This window comes from Zosterops lateralis (assembly GCF_965231275.1).
Source record: "Zosterops lateralis genome assembly, chromosome: 2".
In the NCBI taxonomy this organism is placed as follows: Eukaryota; Metazoa; Chordata; class Aves; order Passeriformes; family Zosteropidae; genus Zosterops; species Zosterops lateralis.
This window is the reverse complement of record NC_139763.1, coordinates 112,823,680-112,844,887: the sequence shown is the minus strand read 5'-3', so window position 1 is coordinate 112,844,887 and position 21,208 is coordinate 112,823,680. Positions and strand designations below refer to the sequence as shown.

General features: G+C 39.6%; 1 protein-coding gene across 7 annotated transcripts in view; it reads left to right on the top strand.

The window, feature by feature from the left end:
* NRIP1 (nuclear receptor interacting protein 1) overlaps positions 1-18,945 on the top strand; it is a 95,814-nt gene extending 76,869 nt beyond the window's left edge. For all 7 annotated transcript variants that reach the window (XM_083854784.1, XM_083854787.1, XM_083854785.1 and 4 more), the window contains one exon: positions 10,578-18,945. In XM_083854784.1, the coding sequence (XP_083710910.1) occupies positions 10,936-14,415 (3,480 nt within the window). In that variant the 5' untranslated portion in view covers positions 10,578-10,935 and the 3' untranslated portion in view covers positions 14,416-18,945. The remainder of the gene's footprint in view (positions 1-10,577) is intronic.
* The last annotated feature ends 2,263 nt before the right edge of the window (positions 18,946-21,208 follow it).

The window sequence follows — 21,208 nt, the reverse complement described above, 5'->3', positions numbered from 1 at the left end:
GATAAATGTCTTGGGCTGATCCAAGTTAAAATCTGTGGTCCTGACTCTTTAGCATTGGTCTTGCTATGTGTTTAAGTGGGTTTTCCGTTTAGATTTGTAATTTAATGTATATTCGCAATGGCTGAATAGAGTGAAAAGGATGGCAAAAAGTGTCTTTCACTTCTTTTTCATTTAACATAAGAGCTTTTCTTTAGTTTATCTGTTATGCTACCTAATAGCTCTTCTCAAAAAAAAATAAGGACAGAGCAGCTAGTCTTAAATATAGAGAATACTTACAACATGTAATGTACCAGTGTGAAGAAAATGAAGTGTGGTGGTGTTTCTGGTAAGTGTACTAAAAAAAAAGATACATCCAGGAGCTTTGATCAAATGCCAGCTCTTACATCAGTCCTCTTTGTAATCTTTCTTGCTGATCTGTGACCTTGACCTTGTGTTTCTGTTTGTATGTCAAATCTATTTTAAGAGTGGACAAAATAAGTTCAGTTTAATAGGATTTATACTCCAGCTTCACAGGATACCTTAGTAAAATATAAAAATTAAAATATTTGGGCCAGTTAAATTTTCAGTCATATTTTAAGATTTTAGTGGGTTTGAAGACATTGACTTGGTTGTTGTTCTTTTAGTTCTGTTTAGGAGATGGTTCTTACAAAGACATCTTTAGCTGACCAGTAAAGTCTTCTAAAGTCAGCATGGGCCTTCTGCCTGGAGGTGGGGTTTTCTCTTCAAGCATCTCACCAGTGGCTGTGCTTTTTTTTGGCATTGAGTGAGGTTAAGCAGTGAAAGTAGTCCCTGCTCTTTGTCCTTCCTCATGCCACTTGTAGTCCCCTGTTCCCACAGGGAGAACTGCACACCAGATGCTTGGCAGGATCTTTGGGGTTTCTTTGGACTGTGACGAGGTCCTTAGTCTGCCTTGCCTTGTAGGAGCCTTGTGCCACTGTACTCAGCAGGTTCTTGAGCACAGCCCTGGTTTTAAACAAGTGTAAACAGGGCAGCAGAGTTGGTTGGTGTAACACTGGCACTTGGGGCATATGGGCTCACAAAGCCTTAATGAGGTTGTTGGTTTCACAGGCATTGTGAAATAGGGTCCCAAATTGGCTAATACTTATATGCAAGTATAGAGTAATAGATTTCTTTTTAACAGGTCTTTTATTTCTGGGGTAATGTTGTTTTATGTAGAAAATCACATGCTTTCTTCAAAAATCAGTCACACATCTATGTTGCTTTGTTTCATACTTTTTAATTTGGAATAAGCACCTGTTTTTACTCTCTTGACAGTAATGGAACAAGCAATAATAACAACTAGCTTTGTTTTTTTGCTATTGCAGTTGTTTTCTCCATGAAGAACTCATTAAAAACAGATATAAAATGTTTCCTTTCCACAAATTTGTGATGGCATATTATCTTCTAAAAATGCATGACACCATTATCAGCATAGATTTTGAGAAATTATTTCAAAAATATTTATTTTGAATTACAGTGAAGGATACTTCAGCACTTCCCTTTACCAGCTATCCATTGTTTTTGCTCTGCCTTTGTGGCAGTAAATACTCTTTTCACTGGTATTGAGTTAAGTTGGTATTTTAATTGCTCTGAATTTGACTCATGGCTAGGGGTGAGGTGCAGTCCTGTTCTTTATGTGTGAGGGTCAGATGATCATCTCTGTATATATCTATATGACTTTGAATCCTTTCACTGTTTTACTTAGGGATTTATGTTGTGAATGTTTTTAGATTAAGTCTGGCATAGTGATAAGGACTTTTTGTCCTTTTGTCTTACAGGATGTTATGAGCCTCTTCTCCCAAGGTTTCACTAAAGCTGGTTCTTATGTTTTATCCTGAATTTCACTTGGCTTTATTGCTATTTTGGAGAAAAAAAATCATAATTTTTAATTTGAATTGAGCATCTTGCTGTTCTAGATTTTTCCTTCCCCACTTAAATGTAAATATATGAGCCTTTTGTCTGACCACAACAACCTTTGTAAACATCACACAATGAAATTTCCTATTACAACAGAAGCTGTAGTGTCCCCTCCACTCAAAAACCCCAAACCACAAATCATCTGGGTCTCTAACATGGGTTTATGTGAGTTTTACATGTAGTTGAATGCTATGTGGCTGTGATCCTATATTTAACCTTGTCTGGAATTCCTATGTATTTGTGTTCAGTTAGCTGAAACCTATTCTATTGAAAAGTCTAAAAAGTGGCTTTTATTCATAACCATGAGATGCTTGGTCCCAAGTGAAACATAGCTATTATGTCAATAAAATACTGTGCATTACTTTTTAGTTCTTTGTTGCACTTTGACATCTAAAACCAATTCTTGGTTAAAATAACATAAAGTGACTTAACATATGCCAAACCATCTAACACAATTTTTCCAAGAAATACACCATTTTTAGTGCACTGCTATCAATAAATGCCTCTATCTTGAGATCCCTCCAACAAGCAGAAGGTCAGAGTTGTGTGGAAATGCATTATCTGCATGCATTGATCATAACTCAGAAGCATGATTGCCCAGGAGAGGACATTGATTTCTCCACTGTATATTAATCACATTTCATTCTTGAGGAGTTGATGTAGAGTTAAATGCATAATCAGTGATTTGGTTTTGTAGGTGTCAGAGGGAATGGAAATCTGGTTGAGTTTCCTTTTAATTGCTTATTTATAGGCAAGTTGTTTACCAAATATTGGAAAGGTGCATCCTCTGTCCATTCTGTTGTATATTGTCCTCCTCTGTTCTGATAACAAGTCTTTATATAGATTTTTGTGTGTTTTTTGCTCTTGGTCTCTTGAATAAGATGAATTGACCAAAAGCCTTTCTGCTCACTGCATTTCTGAGCTTGGATCACCCTTTCCCACATTAGTTGAGATTCAGTGATACAAGTTATTTCTGGATCCTTGTCCTTAATGGATGTGCAGTGGGGGTGCCATTTCTCTGCATTATCTTTTAATTTCTGCCCTTTTGGTCTTCACCACTGAGCAGTGACTGATGGGACAGGCTTAGGTGTCAAATACTTGCTTCCTTCCCAGGTGGTGTTTGTAAGTTGAATGTCTGTTCTTCCTCATTCCTTATGATTAGCAAAGACTTGGCAGGGGATGTGTTTCTAAGTTCATGCCTGGAGTGTTAGCAGACCATAATCACCAAGTGAACTCGAAGATGTCCTTTGCAGTACCATTAGAGAACAAAATATAAATATTTCTCCAACAGTATTTGTAAGAACAAATTTATGTGCATGAGTCTGGGTAGGGAATTGACTGAAATGTCTGGGAAACACCAGGTGAATTGTAAGTTACACAAACGGCATGGAGGTATTCTGCAGCTAGGAATGATTATTTCTGTGGTGCTGTGTTCTTGTACTTGTTAGAATAAGAAATACTTAAGGTAGGCTGAGCTATTGTTTGAAGAGTGTCACAGCATGAAAAATGGCCGCACGTGTTTCGTCTCTGAACTTTGCAGAACTTTCCAGCAAGAGGTTTAGATGTGGAGGCCAGATTTGGATTAAGCTGTGTATGGTGCTTAAGTGTACTTGTAAACCTTGGAGAGCTGCTACTAAGGCTTTCACAAACTCAGCTTTCATGGTAATTGTCTGCTCCCCATTTCCTCCTTCCCATGTACTTCATCTCTTTCAGAGGTTTTATTGGGTTTGGGGTGATGTTGGGTGAGGGAATTTTTTTTAGTTTTTCAGGCGGAGTTTTGGTTGGTTGGTTTGGCTTTTTGTTAGGGCTGCTTTTTTTTTTTTTTTTTTCTTATTTCCAATTTCTTTCCCACTCCTTAGTGGTAGCTTTATGAAGTAACATACAAAAATACAAGTCACATGTAACTTAAGGAGAAATGTCTGCCTGTGGCCTTTTGCAAGCTGTGCACCACGATCTGGAAGATGTGGCTGGGATGGGTTGAGTGCCAGCATCGGATGAGTCTCAGTGTGGCCAACACCAAGTAGTGCTCTCAACACTTGGGTAGTGCTCATAATTTGGGTTTTCCACACGGCAATGCTTTGCCACAGAGTTTGAGACGTTCCGACTTGCGTGTCTCTCCTGACAGGGGTCCCCAGGCAGCCCTCTGCATGGGTATGGAAATCTCCCTGACATTTCTGCTCCTCCTTTCAGCGCAGGCTGGACGTGTTGTGCTCCCTCTTGATTTAAGTTACATACCATCCCAAAGCTCCTCGTTGTGTTCATGGGGTGGGATTCCGTGGTCTGAGTGAGTCACAGATTCCGGGAGTGGAGAATCCCATGTGAAATCTGAGGAGTGGAGGGACACTTGAGATGAGGTGGCCGAATCCCCCTTTCCACACCCCAAATGGAATGTTGTAGGAATAGCCTCCCGTTTCTTATGTGCCTCTGGCGCCACTATTAACAACAGCAGTAATCAGCATTTACATTTTAGTGCTCTCTTAAAAGCTGAAGTAAATCTAAATAGTCTCTACCAGGAGAGCAGCTGGGTTTTTTTCTTCCCCACTCAGTTGCTGGTTCACTAACATTTCAGTCCAGTGGTCTGTCAGGTCGTATTCTCAGAGGAAAAACTGTGTCTTGTGGCTGCTGTGCTCTTGGTTCTGTTGCTATCGATTTTGTGTGACTTAAAGCCTTCTCAGTTGCTCAGGGTTTGTGTGCTTTTGTAAAACGGTAGATTTTGCATCATTTTGAGCTGTTTCATCATCTGTGATGGAATAGGTTTGCTCTAGTATTTTTCAAAATCCTATTATTGGAACTGCTAAAATGATCAGGTTTTGATCAGGCTGCTTGGGGTCTGATCATTTCTACACACCCCCTCCCGCTCCATCCCCATAGTAAAGAAAATACCTCTTTCTGTTGTCTAAATCTTAAAGTCATATTGGGGCTGGGTTTCGCAGCACACAGCTTAACAAAACACAGGGGAAAAGGCTTTTCCATTCCTGTGCTTGTGCAGAATTTGGCCGTGAACCCGTGGCTGTTGCTAATCCTGCATTATCCAAGGGGGTGTTTGACAGAGGGAGCGATGCTGCCGTGTGCTCCGTGCCAGCCAGGAAGGGAACAGCCCCAACTCGGGATGGGGAATGCCAGCTCTGGTGGGGTCAGAGTCTCGGGAGCCTCTTCAGAATTCCTGGCAGGCAGCAGGAGCTCCTGCTGCTGCTGCAGCAACACGATTCCTCATGTGCCCTCTCCTGACTGAGCTGTCTGAGAGGGATAGGCTATCCTTCCCGTGTTTAAAATGTCTTTTGGAGTCAGTCAGCAGGCCTAGGAGGAGTGAATAATGTGCCAGGCTCCTGGGAAGAAGCTTATTTTTGCTTTCTCAAACTGATACCCTACAGTTGTATGAGAGGAGCCTGATTTATTTTATTTAAATGAATTAGTTGTAAGGAAAGACTTCTGGATTCGCAAGTTCTTTTGAGTGCAGCTGTGGGAGAATTCACTCAGTTATTGCTGAGTTTTGCTCCCCCATCTGATAATTTTTTTTTTTTTTTTTTTTTTTTTTTTTCTGTTTCCTAATTATATTTGCAAAGGGAACCTTCAAAACTTCTTGGATGCGTGAATCAAAACTGTGAAGAGGTCTCAGCTGCTCCATTCATCTGAGCAGATTCCTGACACAAATGCGGCGTGGATTTTGGAAAGCAAAGCACTTAAATACTTGATTCTCTTAAAGCATGTGCTTAAGTACCATTGAAGTACCTGCTGGTTTGTGCAGCTCTGTGCATTTGGTGCCGGGGTTCTCGTTCGGGGCCGTTTCCCTGCTCAGAACCTTTGCAATGAGAGCCAACTAAAAGACTGAAAGTGCTTTTACCAGCACTCTGAAAACATCCTTCCTGCTGAAATCAAAGGTGTGCAAGTTGAGCTTAATAACAAAATAATTCTGGGACTGCAGGTCTCATGTCTCGTTTCCTCCACTCATTCTTAGTTCACTGCAAGATTCTGCTGCAATTCCCAGTGCATCTAGGATTTTTTTTTTTTTTTTTGAGATCCTAATTTGATCCTAATGGTGCTCTTCAACATTTCACTGCAGGCAGCCATAAGGATGGGGAATCACTTAAGATCCTGTGATTTAGGTACTCAGTACTGGTACTGGAGCTGCTGAGTAACATACAGCCTTTAATGTATTTATTCACAATTATCTTTCTGAAGTTTCCATCTATTATTACTCCATCTAGGAAAACAGAGTACAGAGAAGTAAAACCAGAAGTCAGACAGCCTGTCTGCAGCACAGTGAGTAATTGGACTCCTGGTTCCCAAGCTGCCACTGTAATCACTGTACTGCATTCCTCAAATCTGTAATAATTAAAATGACAGTCGGAGCCATTGGCTGATGTGGTGGGCTGGAGCCTTTACACTTGGGAATATGAGAATAGGAAGTCAGTGAAGCTAGTAAGAGACTTTTTCTGGCTCTTCCAGTAGTAGCTAAGCATTAGAACACTAAATTGATTAAATAACCGAAGATTTTTATTTCACACACTGATTTTATTTTTGCTGTACAAATGCATGCTTTGAGTCATCTCAACTTAAAAATGGAACATAAAATTGCTACAGGAGTTTAATTGTCATGAGAGAACTCTGAAATGTAGTTAATAAAAATGTTTTATCTGTGTGAACATATACTAGTCTCAACCTCTATTAATCATTCTAACAATGTGCATGAGTTTGGGTAATGTGTCTTCTAATAAATGTTCATGTGGGCAATCTGCTAGCCATTGCCAGTTTCCTAAATGAATACCTTAATGATTTCTGTAAGATTTTTTTTTCCTGTGATCTTGAATTGAGACTGCAGAAGACACCTTGATAATACCAATTTTTTGGTATTATCCAATAGATTATGTAACCCTCATACACAAATAATGCTAGCCTAGTGTTGTTAATTTACTGTGGCACTTTGTTCCATTTAGCAAAATGATTCAACTGAAAGTGCTAGTCTGGGCTGTTGGAAAAATGTCTTAGGAATGTGATTTTGCCAGTTCAATTATGAACTCTCTATAATTTCTTAAATAGCAGTTAGCTGCATGTTGGAGTGATACTGGGTGAACTAAAAGTCCGCTGTTTATTTAGAGTCCCCACTTAGGTTTTGCAGTTGAGGTTTTCATTCATGCAAAGAATTCCTTAAAAATCAAAAACAAATATTCAGGAGCCAAAAACAATTGGTTCTGTTGCACTTTTCAAAGCTGTGTTCTCAGATTTCCTTATCTTTTGCAGCAGTAATATTTTATGATAAGCAAAGGATCTCAAAGTTTGTTGTTATTATTCCTTTAAAATCTTTTTGGTGGATAAATATATGTGTAGTTTGCAAACAAAGAAAAACTTCAACAACCTCAAAAGGGGAGTTCATATTTTGGACGTATACAGTTTAGTGAACATTTTAATAGTCCCGTATTTTCCCTATACTGCCTAAAGTTTCTCCTTAGGCACCATTTAAAAGGCTGTAGAGCTGATCTCTTGTGGTATGCTTCACTTGGAGAGTGTCTCACCAGGCTACAGCATTTGTGCTGTGGATTCTGCTGCTGCTTTAGTTTTGTCTAGGTAAACATGGCTTCATGAGCTGTAATCACTGGGTACTCCTGCAGGTTCTGCGCAACAATTGGGTTGTTTATTTCTCATGGTACAGAAGTCTGGGAGAAGATAGTAGAAGTGACCAAAAAAAAAAAAAAAAAAAAAAAGAGTGCATTTAGAGTAGTTGTGGTCAGGAAAGCACATTAACTTGGCAATTTATTTTATCATAGTAATTAAATATGCCATTTAGGTCTAGAGATTTGTAGATCTTAGCAGTTGCTTCAGCCCTTACTGGGAAATAAGAAATCTGTTGCTGTATGACTTCTCCTTTCTCTTTCTTCTGCCTTTTGTTTTAACTTTCTCGTTTTTTTTTTTTTTCCTTACCACTACTCTGGTAGTTTCCTAAATATTTAATTTCAAGAAAAAATATTAACATTTCAGTGGGTCCTGGGAAGTTATTTGTACAGTCTGTGTGTATTTAGAAGGTAGCTGAATGGTTGCCTTAGTGTCCTACTGAGCATTAATTTCCAAAGCTGGTTTGGATTTGGCATGGCTACACCTCAGATGGACATTGCCACGTGAGATTTTAACACTGTAATACCTGTCACAGCACTAGATCAAAAAAGGCTTTTTAAAAGGATTGCTGATGTCCTGTTTTAATGTGTTAAGTGCTTTCCAGATTTCATTCTCTTTAAAGAAGCTTCTTTGCAGCAATCCAATTTCGTTAAATTTATTTATTTTAGTATTTCCCTAGCAGTGGGTAAATTAAAATAAAATAAAAAATGAGAAAGGTGGCAAAACACTTCTTAGAATATTTGTACATAAACTGAACTGGCTACAAGTGTCCTCTCCTGCAAGAGGCTTTTGGAGTTACCTGAGGGATTTGCATAAATGCATTGTCTTTTTTGAATTGACCAGCGGTGTAGTGAGCAAAGTTGTACTGAATATTGGTTTAAGGGTGCATTTGTTTGAAACACTACCTTAAAGGTGACCTGCAAGCCTTACCTTTACCAGCTAGTCAGAAATCCTGACAGAATTTGAATTTTATTGCCTTAAATACAATACAGAGGGTATCAGTGCTATTGTTCCATTTTAAAAACAGCACACTGTCAGTTTTGTTACCATTTGAAACGTGAAAATTTGGTTGCAGATAAACAACTTTACTTTTGGAAGCTGGAGAAATACATTCTCTAGATCAAGTGTGTTTCCAAATGTTTGAGGAAATTAGTCTAATTGTATTGCTGTTACTGTTGCTGGATATTTGATATTTTCATTGGAAATCTTGTTTTGGTTTTTTGTTAGGGATTTGTTATGTATGATTTTCATTTTGTTTTTGGTTTGAAACTGCAAAAGCCCACCCAGAGGTACAGAGGTTTTTGAAGGAACAGTAAGATGATCGGTAATTTTCAGTTAGCTGAATCCACATTTAAGTTGTTTCAGGTTGGAAGGAACACTGTGTCTTCTATGGGTAATTATGTGAATGCTGGTTCATGTGTTCATGTATTTCTGAGAGAAGTACCCAGACCTCAATAATACCTAACAACTTTGCATTTGATATTTAAAACCTTGGATATACACATTTACAGTACAATGCATTGGTGGTTAGATTTTTTGTTTGGGTTTGTTTTGGGTGTGTTGTTTTTTGGTGTGTTTTTTTTTTTTTTTTTTTTTTTTTTTTTAAGATAGCTCTATTTTTAGAGATTTTCTAGATGACTTAAAACCAAATAAGGGAATATTTGCCCTGGGATATTAAGGACAGTTAACATTACAGCTATTTTAATAGTTTTTATTCTTTACATTTTCAATATCTGATTATTTCCTGACTTCTAGTTGCCTATAGGTTTTGAATTAAAAACTTGCCTCTGGGAAATCAATCATAAAATATTCATTCACTTTAAGGAGGCAAGGATTTCATCTGTGTACATCCCTTTTAAACTTGTAAATACAAGTTTTCTGTGGATTTCTAGCCTATGAAAGCAAATTGCAGAGTTCCGTATGCAGGAGGACACTTACCTTTGCTCATATTGAATATTTATGCCAGTTCAGTACTGAATGAGTAAAGGAGGGTGCATGTGTGGTGTAAGGATCTCATTGAGCTGTGGGGACTGAAATGCTTGTGCTGCCATTAACCAGCCCCACAAGTGAAGCTGAAGACATGCATCCAGCACAAGTGCCATGGCTGTGCATTTTAAAGCAGCTTTTTATTCCACACTGCTCCATCCATGGAAGTATTTAGTAGAGATATTACACACTCTTGAAGACTAACAAGACTTCACGGAAGAACTGGTTTGGTTTTGCCATCATTGGTTTCATGTACAGAAAGAATGTAAAAGTGAAAATCCTCCAGGGAAGGGAGGGTTTGATGCCAGGATTTATGTTACGTCAGGAGCATAAGCAACCTTTCCCCCACTCTTACCACATGATTGTTCTAATAACTTGTGGTTTTTGGGTGTTGCAAGAACAACAGATTTCACTGCTGTTGTGTTACCATACTGGATTTTGCATTGGTACATAGTCCTGGGCAGCACTAACAACTTTGTTTCTACTTTCAGTGATACCATCCACCTGCCAAGCAAAAATATATATATGATGCTGTCTATTCTGTTATTTGAAAACATGTGCAACATGAAACTAAACATTGACTTTAGGCCTGCCTTTTCTTATTGGATCAGTTTAAGGTTGATGAGCTGCATGTCCTGTGTATTTACGTTTACAGAAGAAAAGTTGGTGCAATAGTAAAGTAAAATTCAATGAATTTTTTTTTTTTTTAACTGTTTAGCATGATTCAAGATTTTCCTTTCAGGTTTGCTGTTATTTATTTTTAGCTGCAGAATAGTGAAAATCAGTGAAGGCTTGTGCTCATGATAAGTAAGCTTAACTTCTATATAAAATTTCATCTCAGAATTGTTTTCATGAAGTTCTTTAAATTGGATACCATGTATTTTGTCCTTTACTTGATTTTTAGTTTCTTTTAAAATGTTTGTGTTGTTTATGTATCCTGTATCTCTGACTAAGGCAATGCATGGAGGGGTTGGGTTTGGATTTTTTTCTTTTTAAAGGAAAAAATGTCTTATGCAATTATATCTTAATCCTAAATATTTTCTTTCTTTTTTGTGTTTCTGACTTAGGAATTTTATGTGCTTGGTGAAAATGGAAAAGGAAGAAAAGCAAGCTGGCCACCTGAAGAAAGAAGGCAGCAAATACTTCATGGAACTTTTTTCCTGTGAAACAATGTTTTGAGTAATCCTCCTAGACATTGTCTATCAATATCCTCGATATCAGCTGATTGCTATGATTGGAAACCTGGCTCATCAAACAGTGTACACTGGGAGAAGCCTGCCTAGGATAATACATTTTCTATTATTTCTGAAAGTCTCTAAGAAAACATTGTAGACATCTACCTGTTATTAACTCTGCATCTTGATTGAGCAAAACTAGTCTTTGAAGTGAACAGAAACAAAGCCTTTTTGGAAACTTTTATTGAACATGACTCATGGAGAAGAGCTTGGCTCTGAGATGCACCAGGATTCTGTTGTTCTAACTTACCTAGAGGGATTACTAATGCATCAAGCAGCAGGAGGCTCAGGTACTGCAGCAGACAAAAAGTCCACTGGGCATAGTGGGGAGGATCAAAACTTTAAGATTTCAGGAAATATATTTCCCAGCTCTCAGAGTAATGGTCCGGCTCTTAACACAGGTACATATCGGGGATCTGGCATGCTGCACCTCAAAAAAGCAAGACTGTTGCAGTCTTCAGAAGACTGGAATGCAGCAAAGAGAAGGCGGTTGTCTGATTCCATTGTGGATTTAGATGGAAAAAAGGAAGCTTTGTTGGCTGGCATGGTTGAAAATGTGCCTAAAGGCAAACAGGATAGCACATTACTTGCCTCTTTGCTTCAGTCATTCAGCTCTAGGCTGCAGAGTGTTGCTCTGTCACAGCAGATTAGACAGAGTCTTAAGGAGCAGGGGTATTCTCTTAGCCATGATTCTTTACAAGTGGAGAAAGATTTAAGGTGCTATGGTGTTGCATCCAGCCACCTGAAGACTCTGCTGAAGAAGAGCAAGGCGAAAGATCAGAAGCTGGACAACAGCCTGCCTGACATCACTAAGAACCTGCCCAAGGAGAGGTTTATAGAATCCCCTCATGCTGTGCAGAGCGGCCCTAAGGTGATGAACGAGCCCCTGTCGTGTGCTGCAAGGTTACAAGCTGTTGCAAGCATGGTAGAGAAACGATCCAGCCCCGCTGCTTCGCCCAAGCCCAGCATAGCGTGCAGCCAGCTGGCTTTGCTTCTGTCCAGTGAAGCCCACTTGCAGCAGTACTCCAGGGAACATGCTTTAAAAGCACAAAATGCCAATCAGATTGCAAGTGAGAGACTTGCAGCCATGGCCAGGTTACAAGAAAGTGCCCAGAAGGACATAGGCCAGTTCGGGTTGGCCAAAGGAATAACAAGCCATCTCAACGGTCAGGCGGGATCGTCCCCCAAAACAGTCGCCAGCAAAAGCAATATGGCACCATTTCAGAGTTCAGTGGGAATCATGCACTCATCTCCCAAAACTGTGGGATACAAAAGTACTGTGGAAAGGAGTAACCTGAAGACCTCTCCCAGCAACAGTTTGCTGTTACATCTGCTGAAGAGCCAGAATACCACCAAGCACATGAAAGGGCATGAGCAGAGTGAGAGAGCCAGCATTTTTGAAGACAGCAGCACACCAACAACTGTTGATGAGTATTCAGACAACAATCCCAGTTTTACAGAAGACAGCAGTGATGATGAAAGCTCCCATTCTAACTGTCTTCCTATAGATCTGTCCTTTAAACAGAGAACAGATAAACCAGATGCAGGCCCGCCTGCATCACTGGATAACCTGACTCAGTCCTTGCTTCGTAACTGGGATCCAAAAGTTTCCTGTCCAGACGTCAAGGAAGAGAAAGACACTCCAAAAGATTCTAAGCTGAATCCCCACCAGAAAGTAACACTACTTCAGCTGTTACTTGGGCATAAGAGTGAAGAGCAGGTAGACAAGAGTAATGATCCTCAGGGACCACACAGTACAGCTGATGTGGCAAAATTCACTGTACAGACTGGGAAAAGGACTCCTGTTACTGACAGTCCCAGTGCCAACCGAATGGCTCCGTTAAGCACTCCACCCTTGCTGGCAAAAGCAGACTCTCCTATAAATCTGTCACACCAGTCCTTGGCTGTCAGGCGGAGCTCACCACCCTACCCCTGCAGCATTCAGCCAGACAGACTGATGAATTCCGCATCTAAACACTTGATAGACCTGTCTAAAAGCAAAGAAATTCAAGGAGCTAAGCTGGGCAGGACTGATAGTCCCCAGAACTCCTCGGCATTCAGTGCCAGCAAGCTGCTGCAGAACCTGGCTCAGTGCGGCATGCAGAGTTCCATGTCGAGTGAGGAACAAAGAGCTGGCAAACAGCTGCTGGCAGGGAACATGGATAAACCTGTGGGCTTGATTGATAGATTGAACAGCCCTCTGCTTACGAATAAATTGAGTATGCATGAAGAAAATAACAAAATATTCAGTTGTCAGCCCACACCTGCTGAACAAGGACTTCCAGGCTCAGAAATAGAAAATCTCCTTGAAAGGCGCACTGTCCTTCAGCTGCTTCTGGGAACTCCCAATAAAGGTAGAAGTGAAAAGAAAGAGAGGATGCTTTTAAGAGATGAAAGTTCTCAAGAACAGACAGACAAGGCTTTGAATGAGCAAATATTGACGGTGAAAATAAAAACTGAACCATCTGACGAAACAAATGCTCCTTACAATTCAAATGCACAAGTAAGAGAATGCAAGGGTAACAGATTCCAAGGGTTTGTTCATTCGCTGCAGAGAAACACAGCTGCTTCTCCAGCATCCGAGGAGGTGAAATCTGAGCCTCTTTCACCTCAAGATTTCTCTTTTTCCAAAAATGGGCTGCTAAGTAGGTTGCTGAGACAGAATCAAGACAATTACCCTGTGGATGAGCTGGACAGGAGTCACCGAAACAACGAGCTGACACACCTTGAATCTAAGAGTCTTTGCACAGTACCAAAGAAGAGGAAGCTTCATGCTGAGCCTTTAGAAAGCCCATTAAAAAAGATGAAAAGTAATGTGTCTGATGCTGGAAACAATCACGCTTCTCCTACCGAGGCACTGTATGGGCCTTTGCTTAACCAGCAAGAACTGAAATTCAGCAGAAGTGATGCTGAATATAAATATGGTGTAAGTCACGGTTCAAATAGTGAAACTGAAAATAGGAGTTGGTCTAGAGATAGTAAAGGCTTTAATGTGTTGAAACAGCTGCTTCTCTCAGAAAACTGTGAGAGAGATCTGTCACAACATAGGAATAACATACTAACAGAGGGCAAGAAAAAAGGAAACAAAACCAGTGCAACAGTCAATAAACCTGAATTCACCATTTCTTCAGTAAGATCGTTGGTGGAAAGCCCTGTGCAACAGAACAATTGTGTAGATCACAGAACATTTCAGTATCCTGTAGCAGTAAAAAGTCCCGCCACCTCCCCCTTCCCTGAACATTTGGGGAGTACAGTGTCCAGACTGGAGTCTGACCAGTTTAGCATGTGTTCCGTGCCCAGTGAGAAGGGGCCCATCAGATGGGTGATCACAGGCATGGACAAGAATGATTACGAAAAAGACTCTCCGAGACTGACCAAAACCAATCCAATACTGTACTACATGTTACAGAAAGGCGGCAGCTCCATCAGCAGCCAAGAAGCACACGACAAGGAAATTTGGAATGAACCTTTTTTTTCTGAGAGTTCGACCCGTGTTACAATCAAAGAGGAGTTGACATCTGACACAGAGCTTAAAACTCCTTTTAGTAACTTAAGAAGCCCTTACAACAGCCATATGGGGAGTAACACCTCTCATCAGCATGGTGGTGTGAATGGAGAAGTGCACGGACTTTTGGAAAAAGTGAGAACAATCAAAAAAGAGCCAGAATAAACTGCAGCCTCCTCAGTGAGTTTACAATCAGCTGTTTTGAATCTTTGTTTTAAAATAAAAAAAAAAAAAAAAAAAAAAAAATAAAAAATTAAAAAAAAAAGAGAAGAAAAAAGAAAAATGAGTCTGAACTTGACTACTGTATAAATTGAGCATGATTTAAAAAAAAAAGCATGGTCTAATTGAAACATGTTTTCATTTGACAAACTTTTTATTTTTCTGGTGATGTTATTTAAAATACATGTAGATAAAATTTGCTTTACAGTAGCTTGTCACAAGGAAAGTAGAAAGGGTTGTAATTTGTACAAGACATTTCTGTATGTATCAGATTAAGTTATGAGTACTCTTTGATCAGAGTCTTATTTGGATCTGCAAGCTTTTGGTATAACATAAAGTGTAAGCGTACAGCCTAGGTGGTGGTAATGCTGCGTTTCCTTCCTCCCTGTAAAATAATCCTTATTTTTTTGAAGCCTGAGCATAGAGACAGTGTATTTTTCTTTTTTTTCTTTTTTTTTTTTTTGAATGTTTTAATATGTTTTGTGAAATTTTAAGAATAACTTTTAAGAAATGGAGCAGTCCATCCAAGGTATTAGCTTGTCATATTGGAAAACCTGCGTCAGTGTTAATAATTGAAGTGCACCGAAATGTATTTTTTAGTGCTTCCAAAATTTGTATTGTTATTTTTAAATCTTGTTTGTGGTCCTGCCAGAATAGTGGTGTTAAATCTATTTTTCTTCCTTGCCCTGCTCTCAACAAATGCCTTCCTCAGAATTCTTAGCCATAGCTATGAGTTACTAGTTGGAAAGAAGGGTTTTTTCTAGTTTTTTTTTAAAAAGGCAGATTTTCATAGACTGTGCAAGTACTGCATGAGTCCTTTTGTCAGCACATTCCTGTCACTTCCCTGCCTAAGAGGGGAAAGCCAAAATGCCTCTTGGAGCAGTGTGATTGAGAAGACTTAGTACATATATTCAGTGAGGAAAATGCTGGAAAGCTTGTGAAGGGAATTGTGAAAGCTTGTGAAGTGGAATTGTCTGTTCAGCACCCTCCTGCTTCCCTGTGGAAGAATACCAACTGCACTAAAGCACCACATCAGACTTTCACTCAAAGATGGAATATGATTTTAATGAAAAATGTGTTGGCCTCTTCCTATAACCAGGGAAAAGAACCTATGATCTGCCAATATTTATTACTCTCTGAACAGCTGATCCATGGTTTAATGCACTACCCTTTGACTGCAGAAATTCTGGCTTTAAAATAATTTTCCAGGTAGCACTGGAGATAAAACTGTGGTTTTGTCATGTTCTCTAATGGATAGTGGGATATATCTGAGAAATCCTTCCCTGCCCTTTTCCTCAATCCCCACCTGTGCTGTGATTTGTAACATCTGGCAGTATCAGCCTGAGATGGGAGGAACTGAAAATTGCAGTCAGAGCTGAGACACCTTAAAAGAATTGCTGGCTGGGGGAGAGTCGTGTGGTTCTGCTTTCCCATTAGCACTGTCAGTATTAACTCCATTTGCAGTCTTATTTCTCTGGGAGGAGGAGGAAGGGGGCAAAATCCAGTTCCTCTAAATTATATGAATTATTGGCAAGCAGAAGTTTTGCTGAACTTTTTACTCCCCTAAAAAAAAAAAAAATCCTCTCTGGCTTCTTGACTTCACTGGTAATCCTCTTTGCCATCAGCAAGCAGCTAAGGAGTTGGCTTGCACAGTTAATGAAGGCTGCACTCTGGTTTAATTTTGTCTGTTTTCACCATTGCAAGCTGATGACATGACAAAACTGCTGTTTCTGTCCATCTCGTGTCTGCATAGCAGACATGAGTGACGGGGCGCTTCGCCCTTTTCTGTCTAGTTTGGTTTCAGAGTTCCTTTTCCCAGACTCCTGGCTTGCTGAGACAGAGCAGGCTGTTGTCCCCCTCTTGTCCCTGTCCTCAGCCCAAGATCAGTTCTCTTTCCAGTGCAGTTGCTAGTGAAAGGGACTTCTCCTGTCTGACAGCTGGAAAATGCACCGCTATTCTATTTTGCCCCCCCTCCGGGGGATACCTTCTTTTAGGGAACACAAATATTTGACAGTATCTGGTACAAAACATTCCCCCTGGTTTTTATGAGAAATAACAGAGCAATTTAAAGATATATTTTTATGTTATTTCAGTGAAGCATAATATATTAATGGGCTGTACAAAGAAGATTTATATTTTAAAACCTTCACGCAAATCTAATATCATTTTAAATGTCATTGTCTGAAGTATAATATTAAAATAAAATTTTGTTTGTCTTTAATATTGCATTTATAAGTGGCCCAATGACAATTCAGATGTCTCATAGAATAATCATTAATGAGATAAAGTATATTTTGGATTGACAGTGGAACTGAATTCTTTTTATATGAGTCAACCCAGCAGAAATATTAAAAAGATGGTATTTGTTCCATCCATTAAATGTCTTTTAAAGTCTTAATTGATTATTTTTCTTGAAACAATGTGTATATAGATAGGAAATATATACAATATAGAAAAATAGATGGTCCCTAGTCTAAATACAGGGCTATAATTTGCTTGAAGAGCTCCACAGAAAAATGCAGCGTGAGAGGATGTGGAATTACCTGGTTGAAGAAACTTCACCAAAATTAAGTTGAGATGAAGAGTGGGGAAGAAATTCTGACCCTAACAAAGGATAATATTGGAATCAAGCTGATCTTTGTATTTACTCTAGGGTAGTCTTTTGTTATAATATGTACTTTTGAACATTTAGTTTTGAAAGTTTTATAAAACAGTTAAATTAAAAGGTTAACAGTTTGACCAGTTAAGGATCTAGCTTTCTTTTTAGTTGATGTCAATGAAAGGGTATTTGCCATTCTCACAGATGTCAGTAAACTCTAATCTACAAGAATTTAAGTTTGGGACATGATGTTCATGGAAGAATCTTATCTCCTGTAGACATTGCAATCTCAAACAGCAGGTAACTAGGCTGAGGCCCTTGAGAGAGGGCAGGACATAACAAGGGAATGGTCAGTCAGCTGATAAGAGGGCAGCTGTCTCCTCCTATGTGGAATTCTTCTGTATCACTTGTGTTACCCCCTCCCTAGGGAAGAGAGGTCTTTGAATCTACCCCATCCACATTTACGCATTGACACCTTAGAACCAAAGGCTCTTTAATTATTTTTTATCTTGTAGCATGGGTGAGTAAAAAGGAGTTGCTATGGTTTTTTTCCTTGGGGACTTTCCCATCAGAAAAGAGGAATGTGGGAGCTGGGTTTGTTGCCCCAGGAGAGAGTGGTAGGCCTGGCCATGTTTTTCCAAGCCGCTCTTAAATCCCTGATTTCCACCAGTCCCCGTAGATGGATTGCAAACCAGGGTCACTTCTTGAGTAGCACTTGGTACTCTCAGCAGCTCCTGTCTCCTGTAGGCCTTCAGACCACAGATTGGAAGCAGAATGGAGTCTTGGCAGATCTCTGCAGCAGCAACTGTACAGGCAGAGCGGTGCAGGACCAGTGGGTGCTGGTGTGTGATCTCAGAGGAGCAGGGAGGGAGGGGAGAGCACATCCCAGTTACAGCCAGCTGAGACTGCTGGGGGAAAGCTGCCTCTAGCTCTCAGAGCAGTGAGGAAGTGAGTTAGGGAATTGTCTCTATGCCATGCTTAGAGCTTGGAACTTAAACCTGAACTAACTTTGGCCGCCCTTAGCTGGGAAGGGCTGGGGCTGCAGCACTGGGGTTGTGGAGTGCCTGGTGGAACCCCCAGACCTGCTGGATTTGGGGATTGACTTGGAATTGCCATGCATATATGCCTTTTCTTTCCAGAGGGATATGTCTGGGCCTCAGATATCCAGGTTTCTAGTGTCTCCTCTTCCAGAGCTTGAGAAAATGATGGTGGGTAATGCATGACTGCAGAATCGAGGATGGAGAGCTGGAGGGCTTCTCTACTGATGCCACACAGCTGGGCAGCTCAGTTTGAGAAAAAGGGAATTCAGCCATAACTTTTACTTTTCGTAGCCATTTACTCTTAGTGATGTTTTTAAATTTTTAATTTACAAATGATTTTAAAAGAAAGAAATGAGTGGTTTAAATTTTCCCTGTTAAATGTTGATGAAAGTATTACAGCTCTCATTGACGTCAGTGACATGATATTACCAGTTTGTTCTCTGCCACATCTCACAGAGGAGTAAACTGGTAAGTATATATTATATATATATTTATATATAATGTAAATATGTTGACTTGTTATGCCTATAATATGTTGAAATTGGTTTTTAAAAGGTGATGTAAATAGTGGTTTCCTTAATGAAAAATACCTATTTTGTATTGTTCTAATGCAAAGGAAAAAAACCTTTTAATCTTTTTTGTTATGTATATTCCATGTATAAGTGTAAATATGATGACATAGGTTTAAAAACTTTTGCATGTATGTATACAGTTGCAAGTCTGGAAGAATGTATAGAAAAATTCTTTTATTTAAAGATGTGATTACCTGCTGCATGAAAAGTGCATGGGGGACCCTGTGCATCTGTGCGTTGGCAAAAAAAAAAAAAAATTAAAAATGTCTTAACAAGTCAGGTCAGTTCAAAACACAACAGTATTCCACTTCTGGACATGACTTCTGTGGTATTTTAGCTTTGTGAAAGAATGTGCTTCAATTCAAAAGGGTCTGGAAAAAAAAATGCAAACCTACTTTTAAAACGTGAAGTTCTCATGTAACTATAATAAGTCATGTAAGTTCAGGACTCCATTTTGCATAATTGAAATATTGTACCAGGACTATTCCATCCCTGTAAAACAAAGGAGTACTGATTCTCATTGCCATACATAAGAATTCGGGATTTAACCACAACCAGTTTTATTGTGATGTGTCTTCAATAATTTAACTGGTCTCATTTTTTAATTAGAAATTAATTTCCTCATGTGATGTCACAAAACTGTACATACTGCAGTGTGAAGTTTTTTTAAATCTTTCAGTGTTTACTTCCTGCAGAAGATTTGAATAAATGAGAAAAATGCATTGTCTTGATGTTTTTTAAATCTGCTTAATTTCATCTGTACTTTGTGTTATTGGAGTGTTAGTGGGCTCTTTGCATCAACGCTGTCGATACAAAATTTCTGACAACAAAAGTACCTCGAGGAACTTGGGCATGCACAGCCTTCAGCAAGGCTACTGACTGGAAGCTGGGAGTTGTAGAGCTGGAAATAAAACAATCTAAATCAGATTAGCAGCTTTACTTCACCAAGCTCTGTATTATGCTTTATTTAAATACCCTTCTGCTTATTAGCTTGAAATCAGTGACTAACTGTAAACTGGAAACCTCTAAATGGGAATTCTCATGTGAACATAATTTTGACTGTTAAAGCATTGTTCGGGTCCCTTGTGCAGGGCAGAAAGATCTGTTTTCCCACTAAAATCTGCTTTGGTTCATATCACCAAGAAATCTTCTCAGTTTATTCTATTTATGTTCTTAAGCAAATTTGTAGAATAAGTGAACACAGTTTGCCCATGAAGCCCACACAAAGGTTTAACAGTGCACTTCCATAATATTTTGGAGTTTTTAAGTCAGCTTATGCCATTAGTGCAAATCATGGATTGCAGCATTAGTGCAAGTGCTGTTTCTCCAGAAAATTTTTGTTCTAGGGTGTCCAGCTGTACAGTTGCAAGCAAGCATGTAGGATAGGTCGTGACTGTCTTGGGTAACACTAACAGCTATTTTCATGAATCATCCTATGCTTCCTGGTCTCAGCAATTAATTGTGTGCCTGAGGTTCTTTGGAAGCATTCTGGAAAGCAGAAAATATCATACATAAACTAAAATTTAAGTTATTTTAAAACAGTAATTCCGAGTCCGTAGATCTCAGCTAGGGCATCCTGAACTGTATAACAGCATTTTAACTGTTGGGCATCCAGAATGGAACAGGAGGGGGATGCTGTCTCATTTGGGATACATCACCTTGCACTATGGATGTAATGTCACCACTGATGCTCAACTGTGCTTCAGAGGGAAAGGATCCTTACCCAGCTTCTGCACAGACTCTTCTCTCTGAAAGTAGGTATGTGAGGGATCAATGGCTGAGCCAAAATGCAGCCACCTGAAAAAGCAATATCCCTAAGGAGCCAGTCTAATCTTCTAATGGCAGTGTGGCTTGGAAATAATTTCTTGGAAAACTCTGACTCCATTTATTCAGTGGTGATGCCCTAGGACAGTTCCATGGAGCACCTGAATGTCCCTTTTCTGTTATTACTTGGTGGGGGTTCAGGCTCTTATAAATTCACTGTACTTATTCAGTTGTGCTGTTGCACCAAGTAAAACTTGCACAGTGAGCAAGCAGGGCTGCGGAGTTGAGCATGTAGTGTGCTGAACAGCCTGTGGGGTGACAAGGATGTGGAATGGGTGTGATATCCCAGGAAACATTCCCCTCTGCATGTTAACAGCATTTGCTTGGTGATTCAGAATGAACTCACTCAAAAGTGCTTCACACTGCCAGTGAACTCTTCACAGACAGACCTCTGCTCACATGGAATCTTTTTGGTCCCCAGCTTGTTCCTCATGGAATGAAAATTGCATGTGATGGTAATTTCCCCCCTCACACACACATAACAGCTGTTGGATGAAGGAATTTTCATTTCTGCTTCAGAGATTTACAAAAAGGGGATGATAACAATTGTGTCCGTGGACTTGGCACCCCAGTCCTCTCTGCTCCTGAGTGAAATGAGCTGTAGTATTGTGGGTGTCAGGGACAGGTGTGGACTCTGATAGATCATTTGCAGGGATGTGCATTGTGGAAGCCTTTATAAGAGTGAAGAAACTTACTGCAGTACT